The 20,314-nt window shown below is 55.4% G+C and overlaps 1 protein-coding gene across 2 annotated transcripts; it reads right to left on the bottom strand.

Annotated features, from left to right (window-relative positions):
- Nucleotides 1-429: 429 nt before the first annotated feature.
- On the bottom strand, nucleotides 430-14,470 carry LOC103191590 (prolyl 3-hydroxylase 2; the record flags this gene model as incomplete). 2 transcript variants are annotated; one of them, XM_042346618.1, is given in 8 exon segments in its annotated part: nucleotides 430-518; nucleotides 998-1,050; nucleotides 5,461-5,550; nucleotides 5,755-5,885; nucleotides 6,396-6,527; nucleotides 8,775-8,964; nucleotides 9,409-9,561; nucleotides 14,252-14,470. In XM_042346618.1, coding segments are annotated over 7 exon segments (769 nt in total), but the record flags the coding sequence as incomplete, so codon positions are not given.
- Between the last annotated feature and the right edge of the window lie 5,844 nt (nucleotides 14,471-20,314).

Raw genomic sequence — 20,314 nt, 5'->3', positions numbered from 1 at the left:
GCGTGACAGAGAGAGAGGGTGACAGAGAGAGAGGGTGACAGAGAGAGCGTGACAGAGAGGCATGACAGAGAGTGACAGAGAGAGAGTGACAGAGTGAGAGTGACAGAATGACAGAGAGTGACAGAGAGAGAGTGACAGAGTGAGTGATAGAAAGAGTGACAGAGGGAGAGAGTGACAGTGAAAGAGAGTGAGTGAAAGAATGGCAGAGAGAATTAGAGACAGAGAGAGAGACAGAGTGAGTGACAGAGAGACAGAGAGTGACAGAGAGAGTGACAGAGAGAATGAGTGACAGAGAGAGTGACAGAAAGAGCGTGACAGAGAGAGAGTGACAAAGAGAGAGAGTGACAAAGAGAGAGAGCGACAAAGAGAGAGTGACAGAGATTATTTTATAATTAACTATCATTTATAAATTACTATTTGTATTTTTACCTTCTTTGAAATTCTCGTGCTTCTCGGCCGGTCTCTTCCGTCCGTCCAGGCTGTTCCTGACCTCTGTCACCCCCTCCTCACTGCCCGGCCTGAGTGGTGGGAGTGGGGGTGAAGGGGGAGGGGGTTACTGACTGAGCAAAGAAATGGTACCAGAGAGAATGACAGAGAGAATGAGTGACAGAGAGAGCGTGACAGAGGGAGTGACAGAGAGAGCGTGACAGAGAGAGCGTGACAGAGAGAGCGTGACAGAGAGAGCGTGACAGAGAGTGACAGAGAGAGAGTGACAGAGTGAGAGTGACAGAATGACAGAGAGTGACAGAGAGAGAGTGACAGAGTGAGTGATAGAAACCCCTATACCCACTGACCATCCCCCTGCCCCCTCCCCGCAACCCCTGACAATCCCCCTACCCCTCCCCATACCATCTGACCATCCCCTTCCCCCTCCCTGCACCCCAACTAACCCCCTCCCCGTACCCCGACTAACCCCCTCCCCCCAAACATCAGGCTCCCCACTCCTGTTCCCCCTGACCATCCTGGAGAGCCTGACTCCAGGAGCCACGTTGCTCACCTGCTCACAGTTGGCATTTCCTGATGCTGTGACATGGGGCTGATCCAGTGATTCTGTAACAAGAGGTCAGTCACTGTGAGGGTCTGAGCTGCGAGGAGACCCTCCACAATAAGGTCATCGTACAGAGGTCACCGTATAGAGGTCATTGTATAGAGGTCACCATACAGAGGTCATCATATAGAGGTCACTGTACAGGGGTCACTATAAGATGTCCCACAGAATAGAAAACATAAACAGACCAGCGGAGGGGAGACACCAGGAAGGTTTTCTTTATAGGTGGGGCTGGTGGTGGGGCGGGTGGGGGGGCTGGTGGTGGGCGGGTGGGGGGGGGTGGGGGGGGTGGGGGGGCTGGTGGTGGGGCGGGTGGGGGCTGGTGGTGGGGCGGGTGGGGGGCTGGTGGTGGGGCGGGTGGTGGGGGCGGGTGGTGGGGGCCGGTGTTGATAGTGGGTGACGTCAGAAAACTGAAATTTATTTAACAAATAACAATTTGATGCTGTGATGCCGTGATGCTGTGATGCTGTGATGCTGTGATGCTGTGATGCTGTGATGCCGTGATGCTGTGATGCTGTGATGCGTGATGCCGTGATGCTGTGATGCTGTGATGCCGGGCCGAGGCCGGCCAGTCGGCTGAGCGTCTGAGGAGGTCACTGTACAGAGGCCAGTCGGCTGAGCGTCTGAGGAGGTCACTGTACAGAGGCCAGTCGGCTGAGCGTCTGAGGAGGTCACTCTACAGAGGCCAGTTGGCTGAGCGTCTGAGGAGGTCACTCTACAGAGGCCAGTCGGCTGAGGGTCTGGAGGAGGTCACTCTACAGAGGCCAGTTGGCTGAGGGTCTGGAGGAGGTCACTCTACAGAGGCCAGTCGGCTGAGGGTCTGGAAGAATGAGAACAAATGGGCCGGAGGACGTCTCAAAACTCAACAGTGCAATTACACTGAGCCAACACTCGGTGGTGATAACACTCCATGTACCTTCATTGTATTCTTCTGGACATAAAACCCAAACCACATTGGCCTTTTTACAGCAGCTTGTGGAGGGAGGGCTGGGAAGGCCGGCAAGGAGAGAGCTCCCATAGTCCAGCCTTGAGGTGATAAAGGCGTGGACCAGAGTTTCAGCCGCGTGAGGGGTGAGGTAGTGCTGTAGTCTGGCCATGTTCCGGAGGTGATGGAAGGCGGTGCCAGTTGTGGTGCGGATATGGGGGAGAAAGGACAGCTCAGGGTCGAACAGAACACCGAGGTTCCTGATGGCTTTGAGAGGTGGAGAGTGCGGAGCTGATGGTGTCAGCGCCTGAGGTGCGGAGGCGCTGACGTGAGCCAATCAGGAGGGCCTCAGTTTTGCGCACGTTGAGGTGAAGAAAGTTGTCTCTCGTCCAGGACTCGATGTCGGACAGACAGCTGTCAGGACATCGGGGATCGTGGAGTTGAGGGTTGAGGAGGAAAGGTAGAGTTGGGTGTCATCCGCATACATGTGGAAGTGAACCCCATGTCTGCGGATGATGTCACCACAGGGGGAGCGTATAGAGGGTGAAGAGGAGGGGACCGAGGACAGAGCCCTGAGGGACACCGCCCGAGACAGTGCGGGGGGTGGAGGAAAAGCCATTCGTGGAAACAAAGTGAAGACGGTGGGAGAGATATGACCTAAACCACTCAAGGAAGGTTGAGTTCAGCCTTGAAGGTTGAGGTGGGAGGACAAGCGGTGGAGGAGGATACCATGGTCGACCGTATCGAATGCTGCCGATCGGTCGAGGCGGACGAGGAGGCAGAGGGAGCCCTGGTCACAGATGGTCAGGATGTCATTGGTGACCTTGACCAGGGCAGTTTCTGTGCTATGGGCAGCACGGAAACCCGACTGAAGGGGTTCGAATAATGAATGGGTGGAGAGAAAAGAGCGCAGCTCGGAGGCCACAACTCGTTCCAGGACCTTGGACAGGAAGGGGAGGTTGGAGGTGGGCGGTAGCTTGATAGCTGCGACGATCAAGGGAGGGTTTTTTCAAGGTGGGAGTGATGGTGGCAGTTTTTAAGGGAATGGGAACAGAGCCACAGGAGAGGGACAGGTTGACGATGTCTGTGATATGTGGGGCAGGAGGTGGAGCTGGGAGATAAGGAGTGGAGTGGGGATGGGGTCAAGGGAGCAGGTGGTGGGTTTCAGGGATAGGATGAGTTTGGTGACAGAGAGTGGGGAAACAGGTACGAAAGTGTGTAGGGGAGGATGGGTAGGAGTCGGAGTGTGGGAGGGAGGGGGTGGGGGGTGGGTGGAAGTTGGAGGGGAAGTGACCGCGGAGCGAATTCCTTGATTTTAGATTCAAGGAAATCCAGCATCTCCTCACAGTGAAGGTTGGAGGAGATGACCTGCGTGGGGTTGCGGGGGGGACGGAGGAGTCGGGATGTGGTAGAAAACAGTAGCCTGGGGTTGTTCTTCGCCTCCAGGATTATCCTGGAGTAGAAGGACGACTTGGCCGAGGCTAGAGTGAAGTGGTAGATTTTGAGGAGGTCCACCCAGATTTGTCGGTGGACCGATAGGCCAGATTTGAGGCAGGTGCATTCAGCGGCCCACACCTGGCTCTTCAGTGAGCGGAGGTGGGTGGTGAACCAGGGGGAAGAGCGAGAGTAGGAGACAGTACGGGAGGTGATGGGGGCAAGAGTGTCAAGTGTGGAGGAGAGGGTGTTGTGGAGGAGGGTGAGAGCAGAAGAGGGGTCGGTGAGGGTTGAAGGCCAGAGGGAGAGGAGTTCAGAGGACTCCAAGGCAGTAGTTAGGGATTGTGGGGGTAACTTCTTCCAGGGGCGGTAGAAGATGGTGGTGGGTCTGGTGGAGGTGGGGAGGGGGGTGGAGGTGGTGAAGGAGATAAAGTGTTGGTCGGAGACGGCTTTGTCGGTGATAATGACATCCGAGACACTGAGACCCCGGGTGATCACCAAGTCGAGTGGGTGGCCGTGACTGTGAGTGGGGGAGTTTATGTGGAGGGAGAGGTTGAGTGAGGAGAGCAGGGAAGAGAAGTCTGAGGAGATTGAGCAGGAGGGGGTGAAGTGCAGGTTGATGTCGCCCAGGATGGTGAGGCGATCAGAGCAGAGGCAGAGAGATGTAAGTAGTGTCGAAATATCGGAGATGAAGGTGGGAGAGGTTTTAGGGGCTGGTAGAGGAGGAGGATTTTAAGTGAGAGGAAGGAGGGGTGGGAGAGGGTGAGGTGTTCGAAAGAGGGGAAAGAGCCAGAGGAGTAGGGGGATAGGGCAAGTGGTGTCCTTGAGATAAGGGCAACACCACCGCCACGGCGGTTGGGCCGAGGGATGTGGTGGGAGGTGTAGCCGGGTGGTGTGGCCTCCGTGAGGGGGAAGGTGTCGCCTGGGGTGAGCCAGGTTTCCGTTAAGGCCATAATGACCAGGGCCTTGTTACAGAGGGAGCGGACGTTTTGTAGTCCGATGTGGAGGGAGCGGTTGACAGAAGGTGTGTGGGAGGGGAGGGGGGTCCAGGTTGTGAAGCAGGGGTCGGAGAAATGGGGAGAGGTTGGCTCCCCGGGTCTGTGTCCGGGGTGGGTGGCGAGTGTGGTGGGGAATGGGGCAGTCGGTGTGGCTGCTGCTGGACAGCCAATGCCGAGTGCCGCGGTGAGCCCGGCGGAGGATTCCCAGGGTGGAACAGAGGGAGGGTGTGGGAGGGTCAAGTGGGGATAGAAGGCGAGAGGGATGGAGAGAGAGGAGGACAGAGTGGGAGAGATGCAGAAGGGGGAGGGTTTGGGGGTAGAGAGGAGGGAGGGAGGGGGTGAGGGGGCTCGGGTAAAGCGGCAGCCATAGTGCGCACGCGGGGACCGGGAGCGAGCGGTCAGGTAGACGGCATTATCCCATAGGCTGGGGCTGGGGCAGCCAACCCAACCGGACCATGGTGGGCTCTGATGTGAGCACTGGGGGGGAGGGGGGGGGGCGCAGAGGATTTTTTTAAATAATAATAATAATCCTGGCATTTGATCATGTTTTCTCGACGTCTCAAAGCGCTTCACAGGATACACTGTAAAGTGAATTGACTGTATATTTGTGGGCAAAACATGGCAGCCAATTGCGCACAGGAGTGTCTGTCCCACAAACAGCCGTGGGTTGAAAACGACCAATTTATTATTATTTTTGTTTCTTGTTAAAGGATAGAGGGGAGTGAGTGAGAGAGGCAGAGCAGGAGAGAGAGAGTGTGAGGGATAGAGTGAGAGGGTCCAAGAGTGAGTGAGAGAGCAAGCAAGATAGCGAGCAAGAGGGAGCGAGAGAGTGAGTGAGAGTGAGTGAGAACGAGCGAGAGTGAGTGAGAAAATTACTGAGAGTCAGCAAGGGGGAGTGAATGAGAGTGAGCAAGAGAGTGAGCGAGGGAGAATGAGTGAGAGACAATGAGAGAAGCAAGGGAGAGCGAATGAGAGCGGGCGAGAGAGTAAGCGAGAGAGTGAGTGAGAGAGCGAGGGAGAAGTGGGATTAGTTAGACGGTTGATGTAGAACTTACAGGATCGATGTACAAGGCTCCGAGTTCCTGACTGTGGGACGTGAGTAGCTGCTTCTCAGCCTGGTATCTCTCCATGTACCTGAGCACGTCCTGTGGGGCGGGGGCAGAGATCAGAGATCAGGGGGGCGGCACGGACAGAGAAGGGGGGACGGACATGGTGGGGGAGCAGGTGGAGGTGGGGAGGAGGTGGGGGGGGAGCAGGGGGAGGTGGGGGGGGAGCAGGGGGAGGTGGGGAGGGGGAGGTGTGGGGGGGAGCGAGTGGAGGGGGAGCGGGGGGGATTAGGGTTTACTCACGGGTCGGGGGGAGATGGGGGGATCGTGGCGGTGGCTGCTGTAATAATACAGGTTCTCCTCCATGGCCTCGTCCCCCGGGTGGAAGAGAAGATACGAGTGAACGGCCTCCAGTGCCCGCGTGTGGTCTCCCACTGCACAGAGAGAGAGTGTCACAGGCCACCAGAGCCACTCCGCCAAGAGACCCTCCCTCAGACAGCCCCACTCCAGAGCTCTGCCCAGTCAGCCCCTCCCTCAGACAGCTCCGCCCACAGACAGACCCTCCCTCAGACAGCCCCACCCCAGAGCTCCACCCCCAGACAGCCCCTCCCTCAGACAGCCCCACCCCAGAGTTCCACCCCCAGACAGCCCCTCCCTCAGACAGCCCCACCCCAGAGCTCCACCCCCAGACAGCCCCTCCCTCAGACAGCCCCACCCCAGAGCTCCACCCCCAGACAGCCCCTCCCTCAGACAGCCTCTCCCCAGAGCTCCACCCCCAGACACCCCCTCCCCCAGACAGCCCCACCCCAGAGCCCACCCCCAGACAGCCCCCCCCAGACAGCCCCCCCAGACTCCCCCCAGACAGCCCCCCTCAGCAGCCTCTCCCAGAGCCACTTCCCCAGACAGCCCCACCCCAAGAGAGCTCCTCCCCCCATCCTGCTTACCCTGGTAGTAGGAGTACTGCAGGAAGTCCAGGTGTGAGGGCAGGTAGTTATCGATGGGCGAGAGGCGTCCAGGGCGAGTGGCCAGATCCCGGCCACATTCATGCTGACAGCGGAGAACCTGCCCGTAGTGATCTGTGGGCACGGGGTGGGGGGGGGGGGGGAGAGAGAGAGAGCTCAGAACGAGAGGCACCACCCTCACACACACTGTAACCCCCCTACTCCCCATCACACCCCCACCCTCCCTCTCACAAAACACCCCACTGCCACACCCCACACCAACAACCCCCCTCCACCATGTTGATCTGTAGGCACGAGGAGAAAGAGAGAGAGAAAGAGCTCAGAACATGAAAAACACCCCTCCATCCCCACACAACCAGAGCTCAGAGCGTAAGAGACATCCCCACCCCTCACCCACTCCCATCCCCACCCTCTCTCACCCCCACCCACTCCCTCATCCCCACACACTCCCTCACCCCCACACACTACCTCACCCCACCGTCCCTTACCCCCACCCACTCCCTCGCCCCACCCTCCCTCACCAAGTCTCACTGGTGCGGTAAATGTGTATTTTGAAGGTGAACATGGCAGCCAGCAACATCCCCCAGACAGCTATGGTGAGTGAGCCGTGTATGTGGGAGATTGTTGGCCACGACACCGGGGGAGATAAAGATAAAGAGAGGGACTTTACACTTTACAGTCAATCCTGTGAAGTGCTTTGAGAGGTCTCGATGACATGATCAGGTGCGATATCAAATGCAAGGTTTGTTATTATTATTATTACTAGCTGTACCCGCTTTAGCTAAGCTTATAACCAGTTTCATTTAATCGGCCTTCTCTCTTTCATGTGGCATTTTATTTGTCCTTGATTTTCGCTTCTTAGGCATCTTTATCCCTTAAAATTAAGAAAATGTGCTATTGATCTCGTTAGCATCCTTTGTTCACATATTTGCACACATATTGGAGTCCTATAGCTCAGTGATTAGAGCCCTTGCCTCACAAGCCAGGCTACTGGGTTCGATTCCCGGCCGGGCAAAACCTTGGGCCAGTTTCCTTACCCCACACACTCGCCCGATAATAATCCCTCAAGAAAAAANCGATGATAAATTGGTTATTTCAACCCACAGCTGTTTGTGGGACAGACGCTCCTGTGCGTGATTGGCTGTCGCGTTTCATCCACAAATATACAGTCAATTCACTTTACAGTGTATCCTGTGAAGTGCTTTGAGACATCGAGAAGATGTGATCAGGCGTTGTGTCAAATGCCAGGAATATTATTATTACATATCCTTTTGGGAGGACCCCTGTGGGAGGACTCCTGACAGAGACAGACATTTTGTCTTTATCAGTATAGATGCATCACTCTAGAAGGAATGTGACCTCTGTCTCTACTTTGTTGCAGAATGTTCATGCATAATATTTGGGGGCTTAATCAAAGCATTTTTTAATATAGCTCATCAACGATAGGAGATCCCCGAAATATGCCCATGACGCTCCGCCATACCTTACCAATGAGGTATAAATCATGTCTCTATGTCAATCGGTTATTGGGTTCCGATTAGGCCTAAAATAAGCCCGGAATTGAGTCAGTGGGTGAGAATGGGGGGGAAGGAGAGAATGTGGGTGGGGGGGGACTAAGAGTAGGATGAGTGAGATTGGGGGCAGCGAAAATGGGGAGGGACTGAGAGTGGGGGCGGTGAGAGTGGGTGGGGTGGGGGGTGGGGGGAGTTGAGTCTTTTGGAAGTGTTGGGACAGTTATTTTCTGCAAGTATTAAAGGATATGATTGAAATGTGTGGAATGAGTGAGTGAGTGAGAGAACGGATTCACATCTGGAACTAATTGGTGCTCCTGCGGAGGATGGTAAAGGTTTACACAAGAAGCTACTGTGTATTTCAGCTGAACTTTTCCATCAGTCTTAGTAATACTGATGGCAAACTACACTCATTGACTCTCACACATACACATATCTCATTGTGTGCTTAAGAGGCTGAGAGAGTTCCTCCAGCCGGCGTCACATCATTCCCTTTACATGGCTTCCAGATGTTCAGCATCACATGGTTACACTGAGGTCAATGAGGGGAGGGGGCCAGCAAAGGGATGGGTCAGCTGGGGGAGGTGTCAGTGAGGGGAGGGGTCAGTAATGAGTCAGTGAGTGTAGGGGTCAGATGGGGGGGAAGGTCAGTAACAGGTCAGCGAGAGGAAGGGTCAGTAAGGGGAGGGGTCAGTAAGGGAGGGGGTCAGCCAGGGGAGGGGTCAGTAACAGGTTAACGAGAGGAGGGGTCAGTGAGGGGAGGGGGTCAGCAAGGGGCGGGGCCGCACACAGCACGAAGCGGCGTGATGAATGGCAGTGTTAGCTGGCCGGAGCCAGGGGTGTGTCTTACCCGCGATGACCTCGTACAGATGTGGTGAATATTCCAGGTAACCGTAGCCATCCAGTCTCTGGGGTCCCTGGCACAGGGCACGGCACTCGGACTCCGACACCCAGTACAGCTCCAGCGCCCGCTCAAAGCCCTCGATGGCAGCCGTGTAGCTGTCCGTGTCATAGTGCATCATCCCCACCATGAATGCCTCCTGTCAGCACAGCCCAGCCACCGGTTATAACCAACCCCCAGCCAGCAAGCAGCAAGCCTTCCCGAGTGTCTGATCTCAGCCCCGCTCTACTGCTCGATCCTGTTCGACCCTCAACCATCCTTCATCCCTTGCATCCATGCCATGACCCACTCCGTCTTTCCCCACCTCCGCAACTGCAATTCCATCCCACAGTCCCTCCACCTTGCCCCCTCCCTTGGCTCCTTCAAGACCCATCTCAAGACCCTCCTTTTCAACTGTGCCTTTGGTCACCCTCCTCCCGCTACCCTCCCCGCCCTCCACCCCTCCTGGTCCCAGCCACCAGCTCGGGTGCGGATCCCTGACTGTCCAGCGCCTTGGGACGTCCTCTGTGGTGAAAGGCGCTATGTAAATGTCGTGTGTTGTTGTCGTTGCTCTGTGCCGGGGTGCTGTGGTGTCGGTGCTCACCATGTGTGGCCTGGCCTCACGGTCGATGAAGTGTGCCGGCTGGACCCCGCTGAGCTGCCGGTATTGCTCCAGGCTCTGCCCCATCTCCACGTGCTCGGGATTGGCTACGAAGAAGGTGTGAGCTGCCTCCGCTGCTTGGTCTAGCTGGTTCAACTGCAAACAGCAGCACAGTGAGACCCCCACTCACAGATCCAGACACCACATCTCCCCCCACCCACAGCCCGTCTCTCACACACACACACACACACACACACAGCCTGTGACACCCCCCCCCCACAGCCCGTCTCACACACACACACAGAGTCTGTCACACACACAGCCTGAGACCCTTCCGCCTGCTCACAGATCCCCAATAAAATGCACAAATCCCCTCCAGTCTTTGCAGCACTGTTTGGCAGCCGTTGGTGTATTTGCCTATAAACGCAGTCACTACACAGGTCACAAAGTGATCTCTGAGAAAACTGTCCTGGCTGGACAAGGTGTGGAAAAGCTTGCCAGACGGTGCTCTCAATGACAAGCCATACGGTTAGAGCTGATTAGACTCCAAACAGATACCTGGCTGACCCTCCTAAACCATGGTATTGTTTATGTGTCTGTGCTGTGTGCGTGTACAGTATTGTGACTTTATTTATCCAGTTATCAGAATTATTAAACAGTCCATGTGTCAGCCCGGCTCAGTCACTGTGTCAGAGACCCCAAGTCAGACACTGATCTTACAGGGCTGAGTCTCCAGCGCGGGGCTGGGGTGGGAGGGTGGAGTCTCAGGCTGTGAGCAGAGTGGGGGGGAGGGGGGAGAGCTCTGCGCTATCAGACGCGCCGTTGTTCGGATCATTATAGCAATAACAACAATCCTTGCATTTGATGTAGCGCCTTATCGCGTCACAAAATAGGTGGTAAGGCGAGTAGATTGTATGTTTTTGTGGGCGAAACGCGGCAGCCGATCGCATACAGCAGTGTCCCACAAACAGTCGCGGATTGCTGTGACTAGATCATTATTTATTTATTTATTTTTTTGAAGGAATTCAGTCAGGCCCAGTTTAGCCGGAACAAAAACAGAAGTGGCCGGGAACCCTCAGCAGGTCAGGCAGCATCTATGGAGGAAGGAAAGTCAGTCAACATTTCGGGTCCACGACCCTTTGTCAGAACATTGACTGACTTTCCTTTCTCCATAGATGCTGCCGGACCTGCTGAGGGTTCCCGGCCACTTCTGTTTTTGTTCCAGATTTCCAGCATCTGCAGTATTTTGCATTCGGCTTAGCTTAGCTTAGCCTGACTGACTGACTGACAGCCAGACACACACACACACACACACACGAGATGGACTTTGGCTCCCAGTCCGGCAGCGGCTGCCAGCTGGCTCCTGGCAACTATTTCCTGGGGGATCTCGGTGCTGAGCCGGCAGGAGGCCCTGGCAGGAATGGCCTCTTTTTGTCAAACTGAAATAATCAGGTTTGTGTGAGAAGCGGCTGGAGCTCGTCAGGCCTGGCTCCCAGCGGTTCACAGGCTGTTAAGAGTTCCAACTCCTCGTCCTCGCCTTCAAAGCCCTCCACGGCCTTACTTCTCCCTACCCCCCGTGACCTGCTAACTGACCCCGGCTTGACCAGTCTGCTCCTTCCGCTCAGCGGCCCCGGCCCGGCCCACCATCGGCAGTCAGGCCTTCAGCCTTTCTGCCCCCACCCATTCATACTTTCAAGACTGAGGTGGACAGATGTTTGTTAGGTTAGGTCAGGCTATCAAAGGATATAACAATAATAACCCTCGCATTTGATACAGCGCCTTATCACATCTTCAAGACGTCTCAAAGAGCTTCACAGAATATACTGCAAAGGGTAGTGTATTAGTGTATTAGTGTAGACTATGTATTTTGTGGGCGAAACGTGGCAGTCAACTGCGCACAGCGGCGTCCCACAAACAGTCGTGGATTGAGTGACCAATTATTAATTTCTTTTGAGGGATTGATTACCCCCGGAAAGGCCATCCACCAAACGGCTAACAATCAACCTGTGCATTCCCTCCGCTCAGGATATCAAGGGATATGAGGCAAAAGGCGGCTGCGTCCGATCACGTCTTCGAGACGTCTCAACGTACTTCACAGAATACACTGTAAAGTGAAATTCGGTCACTCGAATCCACAGCTGTTTGTGGGACGTGGCACAGCTCTTTACACCACAATAGCCCCCCCATCCCACACCATACCCCCCCAATAATCCTCTACCTAACACCAATATCTACCCATACAGCCCCCAATAATCCTCTATACACCATAACAGCCCCCCAATAATCCTCTATACACCATAACAGCCCCCCAATAATCCTCTATACACCATAACAGCCCCCAATAACTCTCTATACACCATAACAGCCCCCCCAATAATCTCTCTATACACCACACACAGCAACAACAACAACAAGATTCCATTTATAGAGCGCCTTTCACGTCGGGAGGACGTCCCAAGGCTCCTATTAGCCCCCTATACATCACACACAGCCCCCCCCATTAACCCTCTATACACCATACACAGCACCCCAATTAACCCTCCATATACCACACAGCCCCCCTCCATTAACCCTCTATACACTACACGCAGCCCCCCATTAACCCTCTATACACCACTCACAGCCCCCCATTAACCCCCTATACACTACACACCATTAACCCTCTCTGCGACTCCCACAGCCCCACAATTACCCTCTATATGCCACCCATAGCCCTGTCATTAACCCTATATACACCAAACAGCCCCCCATTAACCCTCTATACAACACATACAGCAGCCCCCATTAACCCTCTACACAGCAAACTCAGCCCCCCCATTAACCTTCTATACACTACAGACAGGGTCCCCCATTAACCCTCTATACACCACACACAGCCCCGCCATTAACCATCTATATGCCACACACAGCCCCACCGTTAACCTTCTATGTGCCATAAACAAAACCGCCATTAACCCCCTATACACCACACACAGCCATGCCATTAATCCTCTATACACCACACAAACACCCCCATTAACCCTCTATACGCCACACACAGCCTCCCATTAACCCTCTATACACCATATACAGCCCCCCATTAATTCTCTATAAACCACACTCCCCATTAACCCTCTACACGCTACATAGCACCCCCATTAACTCTCTATACGCCACACCCCCATTAACCCTCTACACAGTATACATAGCACCCCCATTAACCCTCTATACGTCACACACAGCCATGCCATTAATCCTCTATACACCCACACAGCCTCCCATTAACCCTCTATACACTATACACAGCCCCCCATTAACTCTCTATAAACCACACCCCCGATTAACCCTCCACACACCACATAGCACCCCCATTAACCCTCTATATGCCACACATAGCCTTCCCATTAACCCTCTATACACCACACACAGCCCCACCCCATTAAACCTCTACACACCACACACAGCCTCCCATTAACACTCTATGCGCCACACGCAGCACTGACATTAACCCGCTATACACCACACACAGCCCCACCATTAACCCTCTATACACTGCACAGGACAGAAGACACAAGACCAAATCCGTATCCAAATCTCATGACCATGTGAGGCCCGTGAGTCTATTGCACGGCCAAAGCAATTACAAACTGGGTCTCCCTCAGTCCTCGGTCAGTCTCCCACCAGGGTCAGTGTGTGAGGGGTCAGTGTGTGAGTGTCTGTCCACCAGTGCCCTGATATCAGCCTTGGCCAGGGCACAGGCAGGCGGAACAATCTAGCAATGTGCTGCAGGCGGTGTTTGGGTGAACAGTGAGGACTGGCAGGGGGCGCGGTGTCTACCCTGGCACAGGGACAGGGCCGTGTAGCTGATTGATGCAGCTTTGCTGTGAAAGGAGCAATTTGGGGGATAAGCAAACAGATTAAAGCTGGGACTTTGGGAGACAATGAGGCTGGAATCAGGCAATAAGCAGCAGCGCCAAGTATAGCGAGCGGCTGGCACTGGGTTGATTCCCCCGCACAGCCCCCCACAGCTGGCACAGCCTGGCAGTACAGCCGACACATCCCACACAGCCCCCCACAGCCTGGCAGCTCACCCTCTCGTCTCTCTTGCTCTCTGTTTGTACCGAACATTCACCACGATTGAGAGTAAATGTCTGAGGCAGCAACACGGAGCTGATCTCAGGACAGACACCAGGAAGTTTTCGAGGGGAATTACTGTTGGGAAGAGATGAGCAGGAGATGCTCGCTGAGGCCAGAACACTGGCTTGTGAATGTGAGCAGTTGTGCTGGGGGGAGTGGACCTGGGGGCTGGAGATCAGAGCAGTCAAGCCGAAGGGCTTTGTCTAATAATAATAATCCTTGCATTTGAAATAGCGCCTTATCACATCGTTGAATGTCTCAAAGCGCTTCACAGGATATACTGTAAAGTGGAGTGATTGTGCATTTTGTGTGCAAAACCCAATAGCCAATTGTGCACAGCAACATCCCACATACAGTCGTCACAAACAGTGACTACATTATTTTTTAAGGGATTATTACCACTGCCATTTATTATCCGCCAATTGACTAATAACTGGGTTCCTACCTACTGCTGGTAACAAAGCGTGTGGAGTAAGGAAACCTACTGAAAGTTTTGCCCCAACTGTCCAGGAATCAAACTCAGGTCCTCTCGCTTGCCAGAGAGGGAGGGGAGTGGGGTAGGGAATCAGGCGGGGGTAGTACAGGGAGGGGAGTGGGGGGAGAGGGTCCATCTGCTAATCTCCAGAGGCTGGGAATGAGGCCTGGGATCAATGGGATCATTAAAACAGGCAAAACAGGAGCCAGGCTCTGGTACACACACTTCAGGACAGGGTGACTCGCCCCCACCTACCTACAGTCAATAAACACCACCGAGCATCCTCACAAGCCACACAGACCTCTCTTTCTCCAGATCCTCAACACTCTCCTCGGCAACGCCTCAAAGGCTCAACATTAAAAGAATATCCAGAACTGAAGCCCACGCCTGGCTCCCCATCCCCGGCTCTCAAACCAGGAGCCAGTGTTCAGCCAACACCAACAGAGACACAGAGAGGGACAGACACACAGACAGAGAGAGAGAGAAACAGAGGGACAGACACAGAAAGACAGAGGGTCACACGCAGACACAAAGACACAGGACAGAAACACAGTCACACAGAGAGAGAGGTAGAGACGGACACACACAGACAGACATAGAGGATCACACACACAGACACAGAGAGACAGACAGCGACAGACACACAGACAGTGAGAGAGACAAAGAGGACAGACACACAGAGACAGAGAGGGTCATACACACAGCTATGTCCCCCCCACACACGCAGCCATGTGTCCCCCTCCCCAAACACACACATCCATGCCCACTCCCACACACAGCCATGACCCCCTCCCCACACACACAGCCATGGCCCCCTCCCCACACACACAGCCATGGCCCCCTCCCCACACACACAGCCATGGCCCCCTCCCCACACACACAGCCATGGCCCCCTCCCCACACACACAGCCATGGCCCCCTCCCCACACACACAGCCATGGCCCCCTCCCCCCACACACAGCCATGGCCCCCTCCCCACACACACAGCCATGGCCCCTCCCCCCACACACAGCCATGGCCCCCTCCCCACACACACAGCCATGGCCCCCTCCCCACACACACATCCATGCCCACTCCCACACATAGCCATGGCCCCCTCCCCAAACAAACAGCCATGCCCCCCCCCCCCACCCGCCACACACAGCCATGGTCCCCCCCACATAAAGCCATGCCCCCCCCCTCATACACACACAGCCATGCACCCCCCACACACACACAGCCATGCCCCCCCACACACACAGCCATGTCCCCACCCCACACACAGCCATGCCCCCCCCACACACAGCCATGCCCCCCCCCCCCCCACAGCCATGCCCCCCCCCCCCCCCCACCACACACAGCCATGGTCCCCCCCACATAAAGCCATGCCCCCCCCTCATACACACACAGCCATGCCCCCCCACACACACAGCCATGCCCCCCACACACACAGCCATGTCCCCACCCCACACACAGCCATGCCCCCCCCCACACACAGCCATGCCCCCCCCCACACACACAGCCATGCCCCCCACACACACAGCCATGCCCCCCCACACACACACAGCCATGCCCCCCCCACACACACAGCCATGCCCCCCCCACACACACACAGCCATGCCCCCCCCACACACACACAGCCATGCCCCCCCACACACACAGCGATGCCCCCCACACACACTCAGCCATGCCAACCCCCCCCACACACACAGCCATGTCCCCACCCCACACACAGCCATGGTCCCCCCCACACACACAGCAATGCCCGCCCCCACACACAGCCATGTCCCCACCCCACACACAGCCATGGTCCCCCCCACACACACAGCCATGCCCCCCCCACACACACACAGCCATGCCCCCCCACACACACAGCGATGCCCCCCACACACACTCAGCCATGCCAACCCCCCCACACACACAGCCATGTCCCCACCCACACACAGCCATGGTCCCCCCCACACACACAGCAATGCCCCCCCCCCACACACAGCCATGTCCCCACCCCACACACAGCCATGTCCCCACCCCACACACAGCCATGCCCCCCACACACACAGCCATGCCCCCCACACACACAGCCATGCCCCCCCACACACACAGCCATGCCCCCCCACACACACAGCCATGCCCCCCCACACACACAGCCATGCCCCCCCACACACACAGCCATGCCCCCCACACACACAGCCATGCCCCCCACACACACAGCCATGCCCCCCCACACACACAGCCATGCCCCCCCACACACACAGCCATGCCCCCCCACACACACAGCCATGCCCCCCCACACACAGCCATGCCCCCCACACACACAGCCATGCCCCCCCATGCCCCCCCACACACAGCCATGCCCCCCCCCCCACACACAGCCATGCCCCCCCACACACACAGCCATGTCCCCACCCCACACACAGCCATGTCCCCCCCCACACACACAGCCATGGACACCCCACACACACAGCGATGGTCCCCCGACACACACACAGCCATGCCCCCCACCCCACACACAGCCATGTCCCCACCCCACACACAGTCATGCCTCCCCACCCCACACACAGCCATGCACCCCCACCCCACACACAGCCATGCCCCCCACCCCACACACAGCCATGCCCCCCCACCCCACACACAGCCATGCCCCCCCACACACACAGCCATGCCCCCCCACACACACAGCCATGCCCCCCCACACACACAGCCATGCCCCCCCACACACACAGCCATGCCTCCCCACACACACAGCCATGCCCCCCCACACACACAGCCATGCCCCCCCCACACACACACAGCCATGCCCCCCCCACACACACACAGCCATGCCCCCCACACACACAGCCATGCCCCCCACCCCACACACAGCCATGCCCCCCCACACACACACAGCCATGCCCCCCCACACACACACAGCCATGTGCCCCCACCACATTGTCACACTAAGACACACAGCCAGGGCACAGCTGGGGAGAGGAATGTGAGTGGGAGTCAGGATGAGTTTCCCATTCTCCAGGATGAAGCAGCATTCAGGATACATGGATAATACAGCTGCTCATCCACCACCAGGAGACAGACACACAGAGAGAGATGTGTGCAATTCCAGAAACACATACACACATACAGGGAGAGAGAGACGCACACACATACACACACAAACATACAGGGAGAGAGAGATGCACACACACATACAGGGAGAGAGACGCACACACATACAGGGAGAGAGACACACACACACACATACAGGGAGAGAGACGCACACACATACAGGGAGAGAGAGACACACACACACATACAGGGAGAGAGACACACACACACATACAGGGAGAGAGACGCACACGCATACAGGGAGGGAGAGACACACACATACAGGGAGAGAGAGACGCACACACGTACAGGGAGCGAGACACACACACACATACAGGGAGAGAGAGACACACACACATACAGGGAGAGAGAGACACACACACATACAGGGAGAGAGAGACACACACACATACAGGGAGAGAGAGACACACACACACATACAGGGAGAGAGACGCACACACATACAGGGAGAGAGAGACACACACACACATACAGGGAGAGAGAGACACACACACATACAGGGAGAGAGAGACACACACACATACAGGGAGAGAGAGACACACACACACATACAGGGAGAGAGACGCACACACATACAGGGAGAGAGAGACACACACACATACAGGGAGAGAGAGACACACACACATACAGGGAGAGAGAGACACACACACATACAGGGAGAGAGAGACGCACACACATACAGGGAGAGAGAGACGCACACACACATACAGGGAGAGAGACGCACACACACATACAGGGAGAGAGACACACACATACAGAGGGAGAGAGAGACACACACAGAGGGAGAGAGAGACACCCACATACAGAGAGACAAAGAGAGAGAGACAAAATTATAAATTATATACGCCTTTCACGTCAGGATGATGTTCCATTGCGCTGGACAGTCAATGTTTTGGACCCAAGCTGGGGGTCAGGGTTGGGGAGGGTGGAGGGCGGGGGGAAAGCAGGGAGATCGAAAGCACGTCGAAGAGGAGGGTCTTGAGATGAGTCTTGAAGGTGGCGAGGGAGGGGGCGAGGTGGAGGGACTGTGGGATGGCGTTCCAGAGGGTGGGGGCAGAGTAGCGGAAGGCTCGCCCGCCAATTGTAGGCCGGAGCCCGCTGAGCGGAGGGAGCGAACAGGATGTTAGGAGGTCGCAGAGGTCGGGGGGAGCAAGACCATGGAGGGCTTTGAAGGTGAGGACCAGGATCTTGAACTGCATCCTCTGTGTGATGGAAAGAAAGTGGAGTTGGGCAAGGATCGGGGTGAAAGGGTCACGGAGCCTGGTGTGGGAGACGAAATGGGCTGCCGAGTTCTGGATGATCAGCAGCCTATGGAGGGAGGAGTTGGGAAGAACATAAGAATATAAGAAGTAGGAGCAGGAGTAGGCCATTGGGCCCCTCGAGCCTGCCCTGCCAATTAATAAGATCATGGCTGATCTTCTAACCTAATTCCATTTACCCGCCCTATTCCCATATCCGTTAATTCCTTTAGTTTTTAAAAATCTATCAACCTCAGTCTTGAATATATTCAATATCTGAGCATCCATAGCCTCTGGGATAGAGAATTCCATCAATTCACTACTCTCTGCGTGAAGAAATGTTTTCTCAACTCAGTTCTGAAGGGCTGATCTTTAATCCTGAATCTATGACCCCTAGTTTTAGATTCTCCAACCAGGGGAAACAGTCTCACGGCATCTCCCCTGTCAAGACCCTTAAGAATCTTGTGTTTCTATAAAATCGCCTCTAATTCTTCAATATTCTAGAGAATATTGGCCTAATCTACTCAACCTCTCCTCATAGGTCAAGCCCCTCATCCCATGAACCAACATAGTGAATCTACGTTGCACCCCCTCTAAGGCGAGTATGTCCTTTCTTAGATAAGGAGACCAAAACACAATATTCCAGGTGTGCTCTCACCAAGGCCTTATACAATTGCAGCAAGACTTCCCTACTCTTGTACTCTAACCCCTTTACAATAAATGCTAACAGGCTATTAGCCTTCCTAACTGCTTAGGAGGCCGACAAGCAGGAGTTTGCATAGTCAAGCCTGGATGTTATGAATGCCACACACAGGGAGACACACACACACACACAGAGTTGGAGACAGAGTCAGACACAGACAGGCTCCTGGCCGGCCAGTGGGCGAGTGCAGGCACTCCAGAGTGAGTCATGTTCCACTGGGATGGGATGAATGGAGCGAGTGTGGGAGGTGGTCACTGGGCTGGTCATGTTACAGCTGAGGCCCAGGGTGGTGATCACTACCCCTCCCCCCCCCTCTCCCGCTGAGCATCCAGGGTCAGACGTGGCCACCAGCTCAGTAAACAAGTGTCCAACCTCAAACAACAGCTGCGATCAGAGCCTCAGTCACACACAGTCATTATCGAGAGAGACATTCACAGCAATCTCCTCACTGCGGAGGGGGTGGGGGAAGGGCACTGCTGTACAACACATCAGCCCAGAAACACAGAAAGGAAGCTGTGCTCCCACCCCTGACCCCCAGGAACTCACTGCCGGCTTCACCCCACTAACTGCAAACTGCAAAAGAGTGTTTACACACATATACACAAACACACAACACACATACACACAAATACACATACACACACTGCTGTTACAAAGAGAGCACAGCGAACTGGGTTAGAGAGTGAGCCCCAGAACAGACGCGATGGGGAGAGAGCAGGGAATGGGGTTAGAGTTGGGGGGAAGCGAGCCCCAGCACAGACATGTTGGGCTGTAGTGTTGCTGTAAATTCCCCAGGAGTCTGTGTGTATCAGGTGCTGACCACGCTGGCAGTTTGCTTTTTACATGAGTGAAAGTTTCTAGCTTTGGTCCAGCTTCTATTCCAATCATGGATTATATCAGAGTGAAGCCAACTGCTCCCCCCTCCCTCGTCCCTGCTTGCTCGCCAACCCGCCCGAAAACAATACAGACCATTGCCAGTGTCTGTCACAGCAGCAATATTCCTTCTGCTTTGCATCTCCACATTGGCCAGGGACTGGCTGTGAGTGAGTGTGTGAGACTGAGGGACCACATTCACTCTCATACTGCTGTGTGCACTCACACTAACTTAACTCTTGTGAAATTACTCCACTCTCTCCCTCCCTAGTTATGACTGAGCCATGTCACCCGGGGGTGGGGGGCTGTGTGTGTGGGGGGTGTGCTACGTGTATGTGTGGGTTGCTGTGTGTAGTGGGGGGTGCTGTGTGTATGTGGGGGTGCTGTGTGTATGTGATGGGGTGCTGTGTGTATGTGGGGTGC

This window comes from Callorhinchus milii, unplaced genomic scaffold, assembly GCF_018977255.1.
Source record: "Callorhinchus milii isolate IMCB2004 unplaced genomic scaffold, IMCB_Cmil_1.0 Scaffold1159, whole genome shotgun sequence".
Lineage (NCBI taxonomy): Eukaryota > Metazoa > Chordata > Chondrichthyes > Chimaeriformes > Callorhinchidae > Callorhinchus > Callorhinchus milii.
The sequence above is the reverse complement of the archived record's forward strand: the minus strand, read 5'-3'. Positions and strand labels throughout refer to the sequence as shown.